At 49.1% G+C, this 20,014-nt stretch overlaps 1 protein-coding gene across 15 annotated transcripts in view; it reads left to right on the top strand.

Annotated features, from left to right (window-relative positions):
- Positions 1-18,132, top strand: part of IKZF1 (IKAROS family zinc finger 1) — a 101,494-nt gene extending 83,362 nt beyond the window's left edge. For 6 of the 15 annotated variants that reach the window (XM_030307645.1, XM_030307653.1, XM_030307651.1 and 3 more), the window contains 3 exons: positions 53-178; positions 4,693-4,827; positions 13,774-18,132. In XM_030307645.1, the coding sequence (XP_030163505.1) occupies positions 53-178; positions 4,693-4,827; positions 13,774-14,483 (971 nt within the window). In that variant the 3' untranslated portion in view covers positions 14,484-18,132. The remainder of the gene's footprint in view (positions 1-52; positions 179-4,692; positions 4,828-13,773) is intronic. The other 9 variants (XM_030307648.1, XM_030307658.1, XM_030307650.1 and 6 more) reach the window with 5 other exon arrangements.
- Positions 18,133-20,014: the final 1,882 nt, after the last annotated feature.

Below are 20,014 nucleotides of genomic sequence, written 5' to 3' on the forward strand. Positions count from 1 at the left end.
CACCAAGGCCAGTATTTAATTGGGGTCTTGAACTCGATTGTGTTTTCTGCAGTTGGTAAACCTCACAAATGTGGATATTGTGGCCGAAGCTATAAACAGCGAAGCTCTTTAGAGGAACATAAAGAGCGTTGCCACAACTACTTGCAAAGCATGGGCCTTCCAGGCACGCTGTACCCAGGTAAGCGCTGGCTCACCCTCCCGGCACGCAGCGAAGAAGGGCCCCGGGCACACAGCGCCGGGTGCACAACCCAGGCGTGCGAGCCGCCACCGCCCCGACCGAGGGACATTTTTGGCAGAAGCACTCCGTGCTTCCCGACTTTTGAAGCCCTCATCTCACCAGAGAGAGCCTGACCTTGAACCCCTCCCTCTTGAAAGCTGGGGAAGTGTCTGAGAGAATAGTGACCGCAGAAACTTTGCCGGGGGTGGGGGGCGGGCGGTTCTTGGTTTGGGGAATTTTTTTTTAACTAAACCAGGAGTATCGATTGCTTCTTTGTGCTTAGTCCTCAAAATAAGATGTGAAATCTTGTCTTAAAAACTCTTCTTTTCATGAAGTTGATCGAATGAAAGCTTTCAGGCTGGGTTTTCGTTCATCCGTTTCGGCACCTGTCTGGAACGAGTGAGCTCCTTGGCAAAACCCTGACAGTCGAGAGGGTTGCGGCTATCACAGGATTGGAGGAAAGGCTGCTTTTTTCTTATGAGCCTTGGTGCCCGAGGCACCACATCACCCTGTGGCACTTGACTCCGATCTTAGAAAATGTAAAGTGAAGGATGCTCACGCTGGTGTCGAAGGAGGCTGAATTTACTCCAAGGGACAGCGCTGTCATAAAAGGCACCTTTCTAACCTTTTAAGACATAAGAAATGTCTGAATAGGTCAGTGGAAGCCGACCTCCTTACAAACGCGGTTTATTTGACGCCACCGCTGGAAAAATCATCACGGGACCCAGAAGCAGAAATGAAATTAAGGGTCGAAAGTTTGTTAAATCTCACTCAGCTTTCTGGCTTTAATGAATGGCTCATAAAGGAAATCCACCAGGGAATACTCGGGTCGCTTTTGTGATTTTAAATTTTGTGTGATCGCTTATCGTACTTCTACTGTGGTGAAATACACATAAGACAAAACTTACTCTCTTAACCATGTGAAATGGAGAGTTGAGAGGCATGAGGTATGGGCAAGAGATTCAGATTAAGGACAGGTGAGAACAGGAGAGACAAACAGTCAGAGTGGAATTCTGGGACACCTGGGTGGCTCAGTCGGTTAAGCATCTGACTCTTGATTGCGGCTCAGGCTCATGATCCCAGGGTCATGAGATCGAGCCCCATGTTGGGCTCTGCGCTAACAGTGTGGAGTCTGCTTGGGTCTCTCTCTCCTTCTCTCTCTGCCCCTCCCCTGCTCACTCTCTCTCAAAATAAATAAATAAACTTAAAAAAATTAAAAAAATAAATGAACGGAGGCCCAAGAGTCAGATAGTTGGGGCATCAAGGGGCAACGTTTTATGTGGCAGCACCTCTGTGGTCCTAGCACTGCCTGCCTCACCGATTAGCTGTGGATCTGAGGGCTGACCATTGACCTCTCTGGGCAAGCCTTACTCTTGTCACCTGTAAAATGGGAAGATCCCACTGAATTATCATTTAGCTCTCTTCCAAGTCTGGTGTCTGTTTCTAGAAAGGAAAGGTATGGAGGGTTACTGGAGCAGGTGAGACTAGATAGGAAAATCCTAATAATCATGTACTAGTCACCAGTTTGTGGCCAACCCCCAAGATGGCGTCTACAGGTTCAGAGATGATGGCGTTCCTTTAGAATAAAATTTAAACTTTGTTTAGATGTTGTATTTTCCTGCCAAAAATAAATTAATGGGCCTTGGAAGTAAGGGCCACAGTGCCCTGCTTTGCCGAGAAGGAGGGTCACGTGAAGAAGCATCCTGGCTCCATAGGTCAAATGAGAGACCGGTGACAATGGGTTTTATGGATTTTGTGCGTATCCTTTACGTAAATCTGGATGTGAGCCCTTATGTTTGCCCATTTAATGAAAAACACCATTTCTGATGTAAAAAAAAAAATTGCACATCCAGCCATCATAACCAATTTGAAATGTATGTTTCCAGAATGGACGGATCCATGTTCAAATAAGCCATTTGTCGACCCAACAGATATTTGCTGCAATTTATTACCTACAGTACTGACCTGTTTGAATACCGTGATCTGAATGTCCCTCTAGAGCCATACACATGGAGTCGAGAAGACAGAATGAACAGGAGACACAGACAGAGCGCATTGGTTTTCTCCGCTATTTTATTACTGAAGAAACACGCTGGGAGATCACAGCGGGCTGCTCCTGGCGGTCCCTGAGACCTGGGCTCAAGTTGCATCTCTGTACCTGGGTTTGAATGCGATCCCGGGCTCTCAAGTAGGAGTGCTAATTCCTGCCCGGCCAACCTGGCAGAAATGAGGGCAGAGAATGCAGACACGTGTCACCCACGGGCCGTCCATGTCAGTGAGCCTGTGTGTCAGCCATATGTACGTTACCCCATAGGCAGAGTCAACGCAGCCCTGAAATGCTAATTTCTTCCCTTGGGTGATCAGATTATTTGGAATGCCGCAGTGATGGGTCCTTATGTCCCTGTGTTCAGGAGATAAGAAGGCTTCAGGCATGTGGTGAGCGCTGCCCAGGGGGTGGAAGGTATCCATAAAAGCACTTCAGTCAGAGTCCTGCAAGATGACATCTGGGATCCTGGGGGCAGGCAGTGGGCTGCTGAGGTGTGGGCAGGGGGGGTCTTGGTCACTTTGCTGTGCCAGGGCTGGTCGAACCTGTGCCTTCTGTGTGTCTTTCAAGCCCCATTCTCTCTACAGAGCCGGAGAGCAGCCCCCTCGGTGCTCCCGTGGGCACCCAGACACCCTCTTCCCTCTTCAAACCCCTTAGGTTGGGGCCATTCTTTGGGATTAGGTAAAAGCAAAGCCTAGCCCAGCTAGGATGTGGGAGAGTTTAATTTTTCTGAATGTAGCTTTACTTAGTTAAAGGTTTCTTGGTCATCTGTCACAACTTCCTTTAGGGATGAAGTAAGTTTCTCTCGAGCATTTGGAAGATGATCATTCAGGTACACAGATCGTATTACAAGCTCTTGCAGGGAAATGCCACTGATCTGGGAGTCTGGGACTCCTTTGTCCCTCACTGTGATGACCCCGAGGGTCTCAGGAGGCCCTGTGGCCCTGGGCAGGGAAGACACCCACAGTGCTCTGCTTGGCCGAGAAGGACGGACATGTGGGCAAGCATGTGGGAGCCATAGGTCAGATGTGCACGCCCCCTGGAATTGGGCTTCGTGGATTTTGTGTGTATCCTTCACACCAGTCAGGGTGTGGGTTATTATGTTTGCTCATTGAGCAGGAAACACGCATTTCTGATGTTAAAAAATTACATATACCGGCGATAATAACCAATTTGAAATATAGGCTTCCAGAGCGGCCTTCATAATAGCAATGGAGACATAAAATACTTAGAAATCATCTTAGCAGGTAATGTGCAGGGCATAATGAAGGAAGCTACCACACCGTGCTGAGGCAAGAAAGCAAACGTGGAACACTGGAGAGGGGGAGGGTCAGACACTGCGGGCACGAATCTTCCCGAATCAAGGCGTGGGTCCAACATAAAATTTGGAATATCGTGAAGTGTATCTGGAAACGTAGATGAGAGAATTGGCATGGTTGAAAAAGGAAAAGTAATGTGTCGTGCTGTGTTAAAATGTAGCTATGACATGGGGCTCTTTGGGAGAATAGATAGAAATCGAGAATAGTAACAGAAGATCCTATAGATCCTGTGATAAATCAGCATGTCATATCTGGGGAAGGAGGAGAGGGAGAAATAGGGCAGTGGGATTTAAGCGGACCATTCAGAAGTGGTGCCAGAGGGATTGGTTAACTGTTTGGAATGTAATTAATTGGCATTTTCAGCTCTTCGTATATTACAATACGTTGCAGGGACATGAACGTTCTATCCCCAAAAACCCAACTGTAAAAACTAGAATATAGGCAGACTCTGCAGGAGACAAAGTTGTCTCTTCAACCATGGAAAGAAAGATGGAAATGGAAAAAATGGAGGTCAGCTAGGAATACTCCCTCCATCAACATTTAGCCCCCCAGGGGTTTTCCCACAGTTTGCAGGTGTTATTTGATTTCCCAGAGTTTGCTGTGTGTTCAGGGATCAGGAGCTCTGGGTTCTCTCCCCATGTTGCCCGGATTCGCTGTAGCATCTTGGGCGGCCACGTTCCTTCTGCACATCCCTTCGCGGTGCCTGTCGATGGCGTAGGAACCTCAGATCATTTCTAGCTCTGACAGGTAGTGCTTTGATCCTCAGCAGGCTGGTGTCGGGACTGAGTTAGTGGATTTGGGGGCACTGGAAAAGTTAAGAGGACTCGTCCGAGGGACACAGTTGCTTAATCCCATCCCGCTTCTGGTGACAGGGATGGTGTTTGTTCCTTTGGCCTCGGGAGATAACATACGGCCGGCAGGTGTCATTAGCAGGTGGCCGTGGGCAGCCTCTGTCCCGGCTGAAAGAGCTGCCGGGGAGATTAGCAATAATCCTTGCAAAGGGCCTGGCTCTTGTAGGCGCTTAACAAATGTCAGATTTAATGCTGGATGCGACCGAATCCTTTCATTGTAAGCTTTTCTAAACTGGCCTCTCTAACTGTCTTTGACTTTAGTCATTAAAGAAGAAGCTAATCACAGTGAGATGGCAGAAGATCTGTGCAAGATAGGATCAGAGAGATCCCTCGTGCTGGACAGACTAGCAAGTAACGTCGCCAAACGTAAGAGCTCTATGCCTCAGAAATTTGTTGGTAAGAGTCAAACGTTTGCTGTCTCTTAACGAACAACTGTGCGGGTGTTGTCGGCTCAGGTGCAAATTAGTTGAGAGTAGAAGGAAGAAAAAGTAGCTCATTTTTTACAGAGCAAAAAAATTGGTAGGCTTCACGTTTCTTAAATATTTTGGAGTTTTTTCTTTGTTTCATGTTTATTGACATATTTTGAGAGAGAGAGAGCACATGTGGGGGAAGAGCAGAGAGAGAGGGAGAGAGAGAATCCCCAGCAGGCTCTGTGCTGTCGGCCCAACATGGGGCTCGAACTCACAAACTGTGAGATCATGACCTGCGTCGAAACCAAGAAGTTGGACACTCTACTGACTCAGCCACCCCAGTGCCCCTGGAGTTTTTTCTGATAGACTTCTTAAAAATGAATTCCTCTCCTGGCAGTTTTTCCTAGATGTGGTCTTGCAGCCTCCTGGGCACCCAGGAGATCTGCCTGTGGACAGGGTTGGCCGGGTCAGTGTGCTCGGAGCCAAGAACATGGGTCCAGCGTGGCCAGGGGCTCTCCACACAGCCCATTCACCCGCTGCCCGAGCAGCCTTGCTGAACTTCGAAAGCTCATTTTTCACACGAAGTTCATAACACTCCTTACATGGGCTACTTTGAATCATGTAGCAACTCAGCCCATGAGACGTGTCCAGAAAAGAAGGGGGCACAGCCACGATTGCTGTTCTCACCATTGAATCTCTACCTGTGTCAGGTGCTTTGAGGGATAAAAGGAAGATCGAAGTGTCCCTTTGCTCTAGGACCTTGCTGTTGTGTAGATGATAGATGCACCAGTAACCATCGCCAGGCCTCATGCTGCAGGTGCAGGAAGAATGATAGCTATTTAGGTTGGTTTAAGAGTGGAAGTGCACTAAGCTGGGGGCCCAACCTGGGAGTGTCTGCACACAGCCACGTGTTGATGCTGTCAGCTGGTCACATTACTTAACCTTGGTTCCATTCGTTGTGTGCCTCACAGGGTTTTGTGGACATTAGTTAACATCATGGATGTGAGAACATTTACAAAGTCTTAATGTGAAACTCAGCTGTTATCATAAGGATAATATAGAAGGAGAATGCTGGGAGAAGTCATGTCCAGGAAAGAGGACCATGGGGGGAGGGTCATGGTCAGGAAGGAGGAACATGGAGGGAGGGTCATGGTCAAGAAGGAAGACCATGAGGGGAGAGTCATGTCCAGGAAGGAGGACCATGGGGGGAGGGTCATGGTCAAGAAGGAGAATCATGGGGGGGGGGAGGGTCATGTCCAGGAAAGAGGACCATGGGGGGAGGATCATGGCCAAGAAGGAGGATCATCGGGGGAGGGTCATGGCCAGGAGGGAGGATCATGGGGGAGGGTCATGTCCAGGAAGGAGGATCATGGGGGGAGGGTCATGGTCAGCAAGGATCATGGTGGGGAGGGTCATGGCCAGGAGGGAGGATCATGGGGGAGGGTCATGGCCAGGAAGGAGGATCATGGCGGAAGGGTCATGGCCAAGAAGGAGGATCGTGGAGGGAGGGTCATGGCCAGGACGGAGGATCATGGGGGGAGGGTCATGGCCAGGAAAGAGACCATGAGGGGAGGGTCATGGCCAGAAAGGAAGATGATTAATAAAAGCTTCATGCAATTGATAGTGACCTTGATGGAGGAATAGGACTTCAGCACATTGTTCATAGTGGAAGAAGGGGAGAGGATTCTGAACAGACAGATGAAAGCGTAGGGAAATGGTCATGCTGGTGGCTGGGGTGGATGGAAGACACGGGCTGACTGAGGAGCAGGACCTGTTCTGGGCTGATTCACGTACCCTCAGGGAAGCTCTCCCGGAGAGCTCTGGCCGCGGAATCAATGGTCTTTGAGAGTTGAGGTGAGCAATGCACCCTCAGCTCAGTAGGCGGGAGAGAGCTTTGACATGTTTCATGGGCGCCATACCTTGGAAAATAGAGACCACATATGCAAAGGTTGACTGCACCAGAAGGATGGGACAGTGGGGGCATGGGAGGGAGGGGACAGAGCAGAGAGGAGTCTTGGTGACAGGGGCGTGGGGGCCAGGGCAGGTGGTGGGAGTTGAAGCCGTGAGTCGTGGTGACTCTCTTAGAGGGAGATGCCAGTTATAGAAATGATAAGGCCAGTTTCTGGAAAAAAAAAGTTCTGTTTTTGATCTGCTAATTTTCAAGGGCTTTCTGGTGTGGGGGCCACATGGGAGCCTATGTAAAAAGTGTGTGTTGGGGAAGGATGGGGCTAGAATGGGGTTAACGGTTGATGAGGCCTGGGGTTCCAGAGGACAGATGCGACAGCAGGAAGCGGGGAGGACAAAGGAGAGGCCGAGTTCTTGTGGCTTTGATGAGGTTTTCAGAGGCTTGTCATAGGTGGGGGAAAGAAGGATTCAGTTTAAAACACTTTTGCAAACCACTGGCCAGAGATGCCATGTGGGGAGTCACACGAATGTGAGCTCTTAGTCGGGGAGAATGACAGAGACGCTGCATTTCCTGAGCAGAAGGGCAGTGAGGTCCTTGAGCACAGGCTAGGCTGTTGTGGTGGGATTTCAGGTCGCACTGCGCTAGGTGAGAACTCAGCGTTCACAGACAGTGAGCAGTGAGCAGTGTGCAGGGGACAGTGGGCAAGGCAGAGGACAGTGGCCAGGTCACCATGAGGGGAGACGGAGCAAAGAAAGACCCAGTTGCAAGCGTGCCTGAGGATCGTGACTGGTCCCTGACCAGCTGTGTCTGACTTCTCCTTCAGGTTGGGAACCTGGAGAAGTCCCGCTGAGGACTTTGGCAATGAATGTTTGCAACCTGTTTTAGCTTTTGGAGGTTTCAGCCCAAACCAGACTAACCGTGAGCCTCCCCTGCAGCCACCTGGGAGGAGGCCCCAAGTTAGGCATTGTCTTGAGATTTAGATGCTTCCGTGTTTAAAAAAAAAAAAAAAAAAAAAAAAAAGCTCTGATCAAGCCCAGCAAAGGTTAGAAAGAAGTCCCCAGAGGGGAGGGGGCACAGAAGCGTGACGGGAACAGTAGGGTAAGGACAGCAGCATGGAGGTTGGAAGGAAGGGCTCAGGAGCAGCTGTGCATGCTGTTATGGGTTTTCCCAAGAAAACCAAGAAATATTGGTGATTCAGCCAACTCAGCATATTTAAAATAACGCCTCCTTTTGCCCCCCAATGCCTACCTTGTCCTCACTTCCATTCAATGGAACTTTAATCAACCGCTCCTAACTTGTCACAGCTTCTCCATCTCTAAAATTAAAAAAGAAAAGAAAAGAAAAGAAAAGAAAAGAAAAGAAAAGAAAAGAAAAGAAAAGAAAAGAAAAGAAAAAGATGGGTCTCTAGGGTCCCTCTTAACTTCTAGATGCTGAGTTTATCCTTTATATGAATTCTTGAAGTGTGTAGGAGTGCGGTTCTTATCATTCGTTATCATACACACGGGCCAGTGGTGGTGCAGTCGAAAGACCTCCCGGTTGACATTCAAGAGACCTGGGGACAGGGTCCAGCTCCAGCTGTGACTGGCTGGCAACTTTGAGCACATCCCTGGACTCAGTGTCCCCATCTGTGAAATGGGCGTGATGCCTCCTACCCTGCATCCCTCCCAGTGCCAGTCTGAAGATCAAAAGGGATGATCAGATCCTTGATCTTTTGATCAAAAGATCAAAACTTGAGAAAGCACCTTAAAATTGTAAGATGCCATGATTTTCACAGGGACATTGCTCCGAATGACCCATAATTTTGCTTAATGGATACGGGATCGATGGTTAAAAGTTTTTCCTTGAGTTTTGGCCTGAGTGTAAGTACTTACTCTGCCAGGAACATTGCTCACCATTGTGTCACCAAAGATCTCATCCCCCGGGATAATCAGATAGAAGCCAACAGGATTGATGAAGCCCCATCAGAAAGGGGATGGTCACGTTACACAGCAAGGCTGTGTTCTTCGTCTGTTTGGTGATTGGGGAAGTTTTTTAAATACAGGAGAGGAAATAGGGGAGCATAACAATAATTAACATTTTCTCTACCTGTTATAACTATCTTGGTATAGTTTCTTTTCTCTGGAAGTAAAAAACAACCATGTTGCATTATGAAAGTGACACATGGTTAATATAAAGACTTTTAAGGCAAAGATGAATGTTTTCAAATCACCCCAAAAACCCAACATCCAGAAATTGTCAATATTAAGAGTAGCTGAGCATTATTCTAAAAGTCTTTTTATCCATATGTATGTATGTGGGGGGCTAGGGTGATGAACAGGTGTATTGATAGACAGGTGTGGAATAAATACTTCCGTAAAGATTCTGTCATATCACACATGCTACTTCAAAATGCAAATAGCATTTGTATGAATGTCTTAAATTTAAGAGGTGAACAAGAACCCAATAAAACTGGAGGCATAGCCAATCTTCAAATGAACATTTTCTCGCAGAAAGATATTTCTAGAGGACTTAATCTAAGATTAAAAAGATACACTGCACCATGAAAAACATGAGCTTCATCGGGTTTTTAACCCATTTGCTTCCATTTACGCAGTATCTCCTGACTCACAGCTTTGGGAAATAAAGACACAATTTTACTCCCCAGTGTTCAATTATATTATTTTTACATCGTCCTGCTTCCTAATAGTCACATTCTATTCCCATAATCCTAATTCTCACAGAAGTTTAGCTACTTTTCGTTAACTCTCTCTTTAAATAGATTCAAAGCCCCAACTCAGTCTATTTATTGTGATTAATCACTTGACTGATTGGACTTAACTTTCAAGCAACTTTTTTTTTTCAAGGAGGTCCTATAGATGCTCCATTTCCACAGTTGCCATGTGTTTGAGGATGTCTGCCTGTTGCCTTTCTGTCTTGACCTTGTGTGGTGCCATGATGGCATTGCTTAGTTGAATGCTGCCGTGAAGATGTCTAAGGCCAGTCTGAGATTTATTTCTTAAAGGTGACTTCCATTTTCTTTCTGAACACCTGAAGAGTTCTTTAAGTTAAATAGTCTAAAAGGTAAATAGCCTCACTAGGATGTGTCTTGGTATTTTGCATTCTGAATAAAAACTTTCCTGCCATTTTAATCTGGGGAGTCCCCTGTTTTCTATTTCTGAGAAATAATCTTCCTTGTAGACATCTTTTTTTTTTTTTTCCATCTGTTGCAATCTTGGCCAGGGATACCAGTTGTCCTTATGTTGGATAATTTGTTCTCCATATCTGTTAGCATTTCCTTCAGTTTTTTTTTTGTCTTTTTTTTTTCACATTTTTTCACACTTATTACCTTGTGTTTTTCCTCTGTCAGTCATTCCATTTTTAGTAGGTTATGTTCTGTTACTGCTTCTAATCCATGGATTCATTCTGTGATAAATGGACCTCATTTTGTTTCTTGAGATCTGAAACCTTTTTTCACCTCTTTTCTGTTGTTTTAGCATGCTGTCTTTCAGCGCTTTTTTTTATGGAGTCCATCTCACAAAGTAATTTTGACACATTTCCTCTCTTCCTTGAGTTGAGCTTTTTTCCTAGGATGGGCTTATTGGTCTGTTTTACTTCCTTTCCTCCCTTGAGTTGCTAGAAAGTATTTTCATGGTGATCATGACATTTCTTGTCACTTGCTTATTCTCCTTGGGCTGATAGAGCTTGATTGACGTTTGGACATTTTTCCCACTGTATGTGAGGCTTTTTTTTTTCCTGTGAGAGCTATCGACTTTTCTAAATCCTGAAAGAATGCCAAGGATAGGGGGGAAGGAGGAGTTCAGATGAGGCAAAGTGCAGTCTTTGTTTAAAGACTTTCTGTGTGCTCTTTCTCTCTCTCTCTCATTCTGAGATTTGGTCAAATGCCCTAAACCAGCTACCACTCACTGTACCTGGCTGGAGTATGAGTCCCAGCCCCACAGAAGGACACTAGGGGCTTAGGGCCATTTCCCCTCAGCTACCGCCTAGAAGACCTCACTCCTATCGAGAGAGCCAACCTCACACTCACCTGGTTCTTGCTAGCAGAGGTTTCCACTGCTGTGGGATCAGAAATGGAAGAGGATGTGTATTTGAATTGGCTCCCTACAGAAAAGAGGATATTGGGGAGAACCCTGAGGACTTCGTTGACTCATACTTGAGGTTTTTAGAAGTGAGATCAGCAGCCACCCTTTACTGTATGTCTCACGCCAGACTTTTCTTTCCTTGCTCCTTGATTTTTTTTAAAACTATGTGTTTCATTAGAATGTGGTTTTTTATTTAGCTCATTGCCAAAGTGAACTGCGTGGGTTTTTCTTTTTCTCACTTTGTGGAGTATTAGGAAAGAGAAATTCTGTGGATAGTTTCAATATGCCACAGTAATCTGAAATATATGGGTTTTTTCCTACATCCATTTGTTGTTAAGACCAAGTTTTAAAAACAATGGATTTCAGTGGTTGCCTGGGAAACCAAAGAGCCACAACTTTGGGGAGAAACAGGATGATTAGGCGGGAAAGCACCATTTTTGATGGGGCTATAAGCACTTCGATATGTATCTGAATTGGCCTCAAAGTCTATGCCCCATCTTGTCCCTACCAGGGTTTGGTAGAGGGACAGATGGGGGCGCATAAGCCAGAATGGATCCATTCTGTTCTAGAATTAGACCAAGAAGATATTTAGCACCTCAACACAAAGACCTCAAAACGTGATTCAAAAATGCTATCAAGTTATTTCTTCTAACTTTTAATGGGCATAAACACCACTTCCGTGTTCCCTCCCGCCCACCTTGTTGAGAGATTCCATCCATTCTCTTCAGTTTCTGCAGAGGGTGTGACCGGCCACCAGCAAATTTTCCTTCTGTAATCTGAGGATCACACTTCACCACGATCAGGCCACGTGTCTCTCCTGACTGCCAGTAGATTAGAATGAATGCAGGCGGGCTGTTTTATGATAAGTCTCTTTTGCAAGCAAGAAATGAGACCCCAAGATACTCTACAACATGATGGGGGATATCCCTGGACAATCATCCGTGGTCGGAAAATGTTTTTAAGAAAGATTAGTTAAGGGGCGCCTGGGTGGCGCAGTCGGTTAAGCGTCCGACTTCAGCCAGGTCACGATCTCGCGGTCCGTGGGTTCGAGCCCCGCGTCAGGCTCTGGGCTGATGGCTCAGAGCCTGGAGCCTGTTTCCGATTCTGTGTCTCTCTCTCTCTCTCTGCCCCTCCCCTGTTCATGCTCTGTCTCTCTCTGTCCCAAAAATAAATAAAAAATGTTGAAAAAAAAATTTTTAAAAAAAAGAAAGATTAGTTAAGGTTTTGAACTACTAAGTGGTTTATTGTCCTGTTGCTAAGAATGAGCAGGAGACCTTGATGTCAGGTGTCAGTGTGGGAGGTGTGGGATCCTCCCCCGCCACCGCCCTCACGGGTCATCAGCAGCCATTCCCTGGGCTCTTAAGGGAGTCTCTGAGTCCACTTACCTTTGCCCCTCACAACCTGTACTCCTGTCCATTACTGAGAAGGGCCCTTCCTTCAGACCCTTCAGGGGCTTCTCATTTTCCTCTAGACAAAGCCTCTGCTTGGTAGATACCGCCCCCGCCCTGCCCCACACCCAGGCTCTGGCCAGGACCCCTGGCTGCCCCCCATGTGGGACAAGAGCCCTACTCACCCGGCCAACTCTAGGTCAGAAGTCCTCAGGACCCAAGCCTTCTATTTGCTTCCTAGAACTTCTCTGCCTGGGATACACCATTTTTGCAGCCGTGTTTTAATATCTGTGTCCCCTGTTAGCTGTTGAGGATGGGGACCCTTTTTACTAGCTCCCCTGTCTGCCCCTCCTGTCCGGTCCAGTAGACACTCAATGCTCAGCATAGACGTGTTGGAGGAAGAAAAGAAACAGAATGAGGGGTAAAATGTAAACAATTCAGGCATGCCTCCGGTGCTTTGATTTATCCATAAATCTGCACGCAAACGGAAAGCAAATCAGTAGCCCTGACAGAGTGCAGACAGCGACTTTGCTCATTACGCCACGGTTTCGTACTGAACCTATAACCAGTGTGTTGAGAAGGTGCATCTTCAAGGCAGTTCGTTTTACTTCTTCATGATAATGTTTGCTCGGAAGCCCGAGCTCATCTCAGGGTTCGCCATCCCCAGGGAGGGAGCTCGCTCTCAGACTGGAAGTTTCTTGAGGGGACGCTCGCACACCCAGAGTCCTCGGCAGTGGTTCCTTGAGCATCGTTCATGCTCAGAAATTTTTGGAAAGAACAGGCGAATGGCACACCCCCTCCCCTTTACTCCCCTGCTGTGTGCCCAGCTTCCCCGCACATACCCATGTGGCACACGGCTCTAGTCCTGCCAGTGACGGACAGGCGAGTGGAACCGGGACCAGGGAGGATGTGGACACTGGACTCTGAGCGTCCATTTCCTCTCCGAGCCAGAAGTCAGCTTTCTATAGATCTTACCAGAAATCTTACCTTTTGATCAAATTTTATTCTGAGTATTGAAGTTATGAATTCAGAACCCCGTCCCATAACACTGTTTTAAGCAAGCATATCACACACGCTTGTGAATAATGATACACTCGCCTATGGTAATTACATAAATTTATGAGAAATTAACCAGCTATTGCAAATCACTTAGAACACTGTATCAAAAATACGTCATTTAAGTTTTCATCTTAAACTGAATATGGTGACGTTCATAGTAAAAGACCCAAGTGCTGGTTTAGTATTTAGTTGGACGGTTTCTGCTGTTTCTGTTGACGTGCGCCGACTTGGGTTCACGGGTTCGTGTGGTGGGTGGCGTGCGTTTAAGGGCTGACTCCAAGCAGGGCCCTGAGCTGGGTGACCACAGACAGGCCTCCACCTTGTCCATCTGGGAGGTGTCTGAGTCGCGCGTCCCCCTGAGCGCCAGGACACCCAGATGTGCGGGGGAGGGGGGGGCGGTGCCGGGGGGGGGGGGGGGCGCCCCCTTGCTGTAGATCTCAGCCACCCCCGTGGTGCGCAGAGGTAACGTGGCCTCACTGACTGTCGCCCGCCTCCCACAGGGGACAAGTGTCTGTCGGACATGCCCTACGACGGCGGCGCCAGCTACGAGAAGGAAAACGAGATGATGCAGACCCACGTGATGGACCAAGCCATCAACAACGCCATCAGCTACCTGGGGGCAGAGTCCCTGCGCCCTCTGGTGCAGACGCCCTCGGGCAGCTCGGAGGTCGTCCCGGGCATCAGCCCCATGTACCAGCTCCACAAGCCCCACGCGGAGGGCCCCCCGAGGTCCAACCACGCGGCCCAGGACAGTGCCGTGGAGAACCTGCTGCTGCTCTCCAAGGCCAAGTCCGTGTCCTCCGAGAGGGAGGCGTCCCCGAACAACAGCTGCCAAGACTCGACGGACACCGAGAGCAACGCCGAGGAGCAGCGGGGCGGCCTCATCTACCTGACCAACCACATCACACCCCATGCGCGCAACGGCCTGTCCATCAAGGAGGAGCACGTGGCCTACGACGTGCTGCGGGCGGCCTCCGACGGCTCCCAGGACGCCTGCCGCGTGATCGGCGCGGGCGGGGAGCCCATGAAGGTGTACAAGTGCGAACACTGCAGGGTGCTCTTCCTGGACCACGTCATGTACACCATCCACATGGGCTGTCACGGCTTCCGTGATCCTTTTGAGTGCAACATGTGCGGCTACCACAGCCAGGACCGCTACGAGTTCTCGTCCCACATCACCCGGGGCGAGCACCGCTTCCACATGAGCTAAACCCCGCTCGCGGCTGCCGGCCCGCAGAGGAAGCACGCGGGGGTGGGGGTGGGGGGAGGGGAGGGGCGGACAGGCCCTCCCGCCAGCAGCACGGACTGGACCAGAACCTTGTGCTTTTGATTTCTCGGTGGTTCTCTTGTTTTGTTTTGTAGTTTTCGGTCGGTTGGCGTTTGATTTGCTTTGGAACACGAGGTGATTTTTTTTTTTTATGGTTAGTTGCAGGGTTACGTTTGGAGCACCCCCCCCCCAAACCGCTCTCTTCCTAGATGTTTGCCATAGACTGCGAGCTGAAGTCCCCTCTAGCTGTGGCTTCCTGGAAGCCCCCTGCCCGCCCCCCTCCGCAAGACTCATCACTTTCAGAGAAAGTTTGATACAAACAGGTCAGAGCCCAGGAAGGAATGAGCCGGGGAGCAGACCTCCAGGCGCCCCCCCCTCCCAACGCAGCAGGGTCTAGAAACCCAAGTCATAGCTTCTGGCCGTGTGTGTCTAGGGCTGGAGGCCTGCAGTTTCTAAGAGATGTTGTAAGTCACAGCCCGCACAAAAGGCAAATTGTTGGAGGAAAGTTGGACTCCTTGGACAAAGGGAGGGGCCGGAGAGCCTGTTGGTCTGGTTCTCAATTTCAAAACCGAGGTAGCCTTCCAAGGCTGGCGGGCGAGCAGAAGAGTCTGAACACTGTATTCCTGGAGGCAGGTGTGGAGACCGCTGCCCTCTGCCTACTCCAGTCCGTGCCTTTCATGGCCCAGAGTCTATCACTATGTTTCTAACATCCATCCCAAAACTTGGACCTTACTTCCTCTGAACCTCTCAAAGGGTCAAATTACCGCGAAACCAAGGCTTGATTCCAAATTCTACACCCGTTGCTTCCCTGGCTGGTTCCCCTGACAGGCAGAAGCCTGCCTTACCTTCAGAGGCCCAACCTAGACCCCACTTCAACTATGTCGTTGTTTTGTTTGTCGGTAAGTTTCTTTCCCTGCCCTCATTCTGCATCATTCAGGTTTTAAAATCCACGAAAGCAGGGTTCAGGATGGTCATTAATTTTCAGAGCAAGGGAACGTGACAGGCAAGGCCCAGGAGACGTTGTTCATACACAGGACCCACGCCTTGGAAACCAAACTTTGAAACAGCCTGAGACTCCCCCGTGAGGACAGAGCAGTCCCTGTGTGCCTGCACATGGACATGATGTGTGGCCCCGCGTCCCTTCTCCCTGGGAATGTGGAACGGTCGGGAGCGATCGCATAACCAGCCAGCGGGATCTGATGGGAAAGAGGCAGGTGGTGGCAGAGGGAGAACCTTCCTCAGGCATGACGGGAGCCCCGCTGAAGTGTTTGGTGATTCGGATGCCAACCCAGAGGGGTCACCCTCAAGGTTCATCCTGTCGTTAAGGATAATGACCCCAACCACCTAAGCAAATGAGAGCACACGGTTTCACACCTTTACGTGTCTTCGCCAAAACTGAGCCAAGGTGAACACGGGGAAAAAGAAAACAGAGGAAAAATTGTCCATTGGCCCCTCTGCATTTAGTCTAAATCGAGGTTTCTTAGTCACGGTGCTCTTGACATTTGGGGCTGGGCAGTTCTTTGTGGTGGGGGATTCTCCTGTGGGTTCTTAGCATCCTTCCTGGTCACTACCTAACAGATACCCGTAGTATCCCCATTCGACACCCCAAAATCTCTCCAGATGTTGCCACATATCCCCTGGGGAGCAAATCCTCCCTAGTCGAGAACCGCTGCTCTCGTTCTAAGCTAGTCCAAGGTCTGGGGAAGCCTTCCAAAGAGAAACACGCTGGAAGAACTTTCCCCCTCCGCCGTGTAGCCCCTGACCCGTGTTCCTCTGTGTTCATCGCAAATTCTAGAAATGAATTTATCCCACCTTCCTGTGCGCATTTGGGTTTTGCTGAGAGGATGAAGTCCACACCCATCCTTGAGTCACACGTTTCTTGGCTTACAGGACGGGGACGGTGTTTTGAAACTGGAAAGAAACATGCATTGACGCAGGGGCGTGCAAAGGCCCTGGGTAAAGTGCTGTAGAGACAGATAGGGGGCGCGGGCAGTTCCATACGCAGCCACAAAGAAAGTGAGAGAGACACAAATTTCCTGTTTGCTGGGGCCACTCAGACCAGCCCTGTTCCCTTCCATCATCCCACAGAGCCAGTTGGTTGAAAGGAGTTAACTCCCCCCCCCCAAAAAAAAACTTCTCACCCCTGCCCCTCGCTGTGGCTTCAAACAAAGCTTAACCCAGAACTGTAAATAGCAGTTACAAGTGTTCTTTTCTAAAGCGCTTCCCCTCCGCTCACTGCCTTTTCTAGCCAATGTAACCATCTATTTACACACCTTTTCTTGTGGTGTTCTATGCTAACACCGTTTTTCTTTCAGATTATTGTGTTGGAGGTAACGGTCCCATAGAATGTCAGCTGGTAACTAAGTTACGTTAGGAAGGTGGTCATATTCTGTACCAAAAGCCGTTCACGTTTTTCTTCTAGCCGAGCAACGTAGGATTGTGCATGACCTCACGCCTTTTCTGTTCTGTGGTCTGTTCTGCTGCTGGATGGTGTGAATGTGTGTCTCGAGAACCGCTGTGTTCTGAAGTGTGCCTAGGCTTCGTGCCCCCGCATTTGAAAATAAACGTCAGAGACAAGAGCGCCACTCTCGCGGGTAGATGTGTGGGTTATAGTAAGAAATCGCTGCCCCTCTGTCTCTGAGCTTCTGTGGACCGAAAGCCTGGATGCCTGCTCCTTATCCAGGTCCCTTCTGTGCCGTATGCCTTAGAGCACACGCTGCCCTGTCCAAAGAGTCACTAAAAAAGAATTGTGACTTTTCTTCATCCGTCACCAAGGGGCGTATGCCTGTCACTTCAGAGACCAGAGTGTTCCATTTTCAATGTAGAACCCACCACATGAAATCTTAGAGTCTTCATTGAGAAAGAAAGCTACTGTTACGGGCATTCAAGTTTGTTCTTTTTTTTGGGGGGGGAGGGGGGTTCTTTCTGTTTTTGTGGGGATTTTTTTTCTTGTTTGTTCTCATCACTGTGTAACCCTGATGAGCGTCATGCTCTTGCCAAAACAAAAGCGACATCTAATGGACTTACATAGGTTGGGAAGCAAAGTATTACTCTATCCTGCACTTCCTAAGTTTCAGCAATAATGAAGGGTCAGCTCTATCTAAAACTCCCGATAGCTGTCATATTCAGTTCGGTGTGTGTGTGTGTGTGTGTGTGTGTGTGTGTGTGTCTGTGTGTTTTACTTAAAAAATGAACCAAACTCAGATTTATTTAAGATGTTCAGTCTTGGGAAAACGGAAGCACATCCACAGTTGGTGTGGTCTTGGTGTGGTGGCATTCACTGTGAACAGACGTAGCCAGAAATTAATATGCAATATTGTTTTAAATACTTTCTAATACACTTTTCTATGATGTTGTGTGTGTAGCCAGTGCTGCCTGGGGTCTTCGTCCACCATTCTGGAAAATATGTGTACAGGACTGTAAATGAGAAAAAAATGCTGTTGTATTTGCTATCCGCCTCTCTGGTGATGTTAAATTATTTCTGTTTAGCTGTGAACAAGGGGCGTGCCCCTGGAGGGATAGAGGATACTTTTGTACACATTTTGAAATGCTTTTTTCTGTAGTGGTAGAACAATAAATGCAACAAACACTTTGTCTGTCCTAACCCGTGACCTGGGAGCGGCCGGGAACCACACGCTCGGCCCATCAGAGCAGGCAGGCGGCCGCAGCCCCAGTTGGGAACCATGGGATCATGGCCATCTGATGTGTTTGCAGCCCAGATGAGCAGGCTCAGCACAGCGTCTGCCTCCTGTCTGCAGCTGTGCTCTGCCTGGGATGCTGAGTCCCCGTCTTTGGCTTCAGAATGTGGATTTGAGGCTGGGTGGAAATAGTGGGCAACAAATATGGCACCACCACCACCACCACCACAACCCCCCCGCTCTTCACAGCCCGCTGCATAATGCCTTTGGGGGTGGGCCCGTGGCTACGAAGGCACAAGGGGACAGTGACTGACCATCAGTGGCCACCTGTCACAGTTCTGACCCTTAGGCCAGAGCCAGGCAGTGCCAGAAGGCTCATCTGATCTTTGCAGCAGAACTGAGTTACAGCAGATGCTCTGGGAGAAAATCTGCCCCTTTCAGAGAGAGAGCCCGACATCAGATGGGCTCAGACCTAGCAAACACGATGGGGTAACTAACTAGGCCTACACGGTAGAACGGTAGAACGTGTAATCCAAACAAGGTGAAACTTTAGTGAAATAGATTGTGCTCTTTCCCATCAGGCCCTGGCATCAGTCCCCCAGGGAGACCTTCAAAACTAGCACTTGACAGGGTAGCATCTTGAGGAAGCCTCCTCGGGCAAGGTCGCCACAAGAGCATGAACCACTCGGTTCCACTGTTTTACGGCCGTGCCTTGTTGGTGATCACAGATGCAGGGAATCAAGAATGAGGAACAGATTTGCACACATCTGTGCAGCTCTTGTCCTTAGGAAGCCTAATGAACACAACTTGTGGGAATCCAGAGGAAAGGCGTCCGTGGCGCTAATGCGTCCCGGGCCTCCCCGGCCCTCGCTTGCACACCTTGCAGGCTTATCCTGGAGCCCCCGTTGTGGCCACAGGGTGAGGGTGAGGTTTCAAATCTCGATTTCAAGAGCTACCAGCAGGGTGATTGCCTCCGTCTCTTGGTTTTCACGACGCTTTATTCCGAGCGTGGTAAGAATGATTACTCTCGGCACATCCTTTTGGCACTGACACTTGAGTGTCCGTGTGTCCTCCCCTGGTCCCCACGCACCGCGGGTGGGTGGCATTCACTCAATGGGCCCAAATGACGAGTCCCCCTGACCCCGGAGAGGCTGACCCAGGGCGGGGTGCCCCCTTCGTGGGGTCTGCCTGGAGGACACCGGATTCCAGGTGGGGTGCAGCAAGGTGCAAAGAGCTGGCAGCAGGTGCAGAGAATCCAGAAGAAGCTGAGTGGAAGTGATGCTTGGATGTAACACTGATGCCCCTGCCCTTGTTCCCAGCACACCTAGGGCAGCCCTGGAGTCCCCCGCCCTCTGTGTCTTTGTGGGGACTGCATTTTATCACTCCCCACTAGAACTTACTGCTTTTGCGCACTTCACTTCTGTTCCCGATGAGCGCTGTGAATGTAAAATTTGCATTGCTTTTTTTTTTTTTTTTATTTTAGAGAGTGCACAGAGAGAGAATCCCAAGCAGGATTCATGTTCAGTGCAGAGCCCAACGTGGGGCTTGATCCCATGACCCTGGGATCATGACCTGAGCCAAAATCAAGAGTTGGACATTTGGGGCACCTGGGAGGCTCGGTCGGTTGAGCATCCAACTTTGGCTCAGGTCATGATCTCCCAGTTCTTGAGTTCAAGCCCCGAGTCAGGCTCACTGCCGTCAGCCTGTCAGCCTAGAGCCCTCATCCAATCCTCTGTCTCCCTCTCTCTGCCCCTCCCCTGCTTGTGCTCTCCCAAAAATAAATAATTTTTTTTTTGCAAAGAGTCATACATTCAACCGACTGAGACCCCCAGGTAC

This window comes from Lynx canadensis, chromosome A2, assembly GCF_007474595.2.
Source record: "Lynx canadensis isolate LIC74 chromosome A2, mLynCan4.pri.v2, whole genome shotgun sequence".
Lineage (NCBI taxonomy): Eukaryota > Metazoa > Chordata > Mammalia > Carnivora > Felidae > Lynx > Lynx canadensis.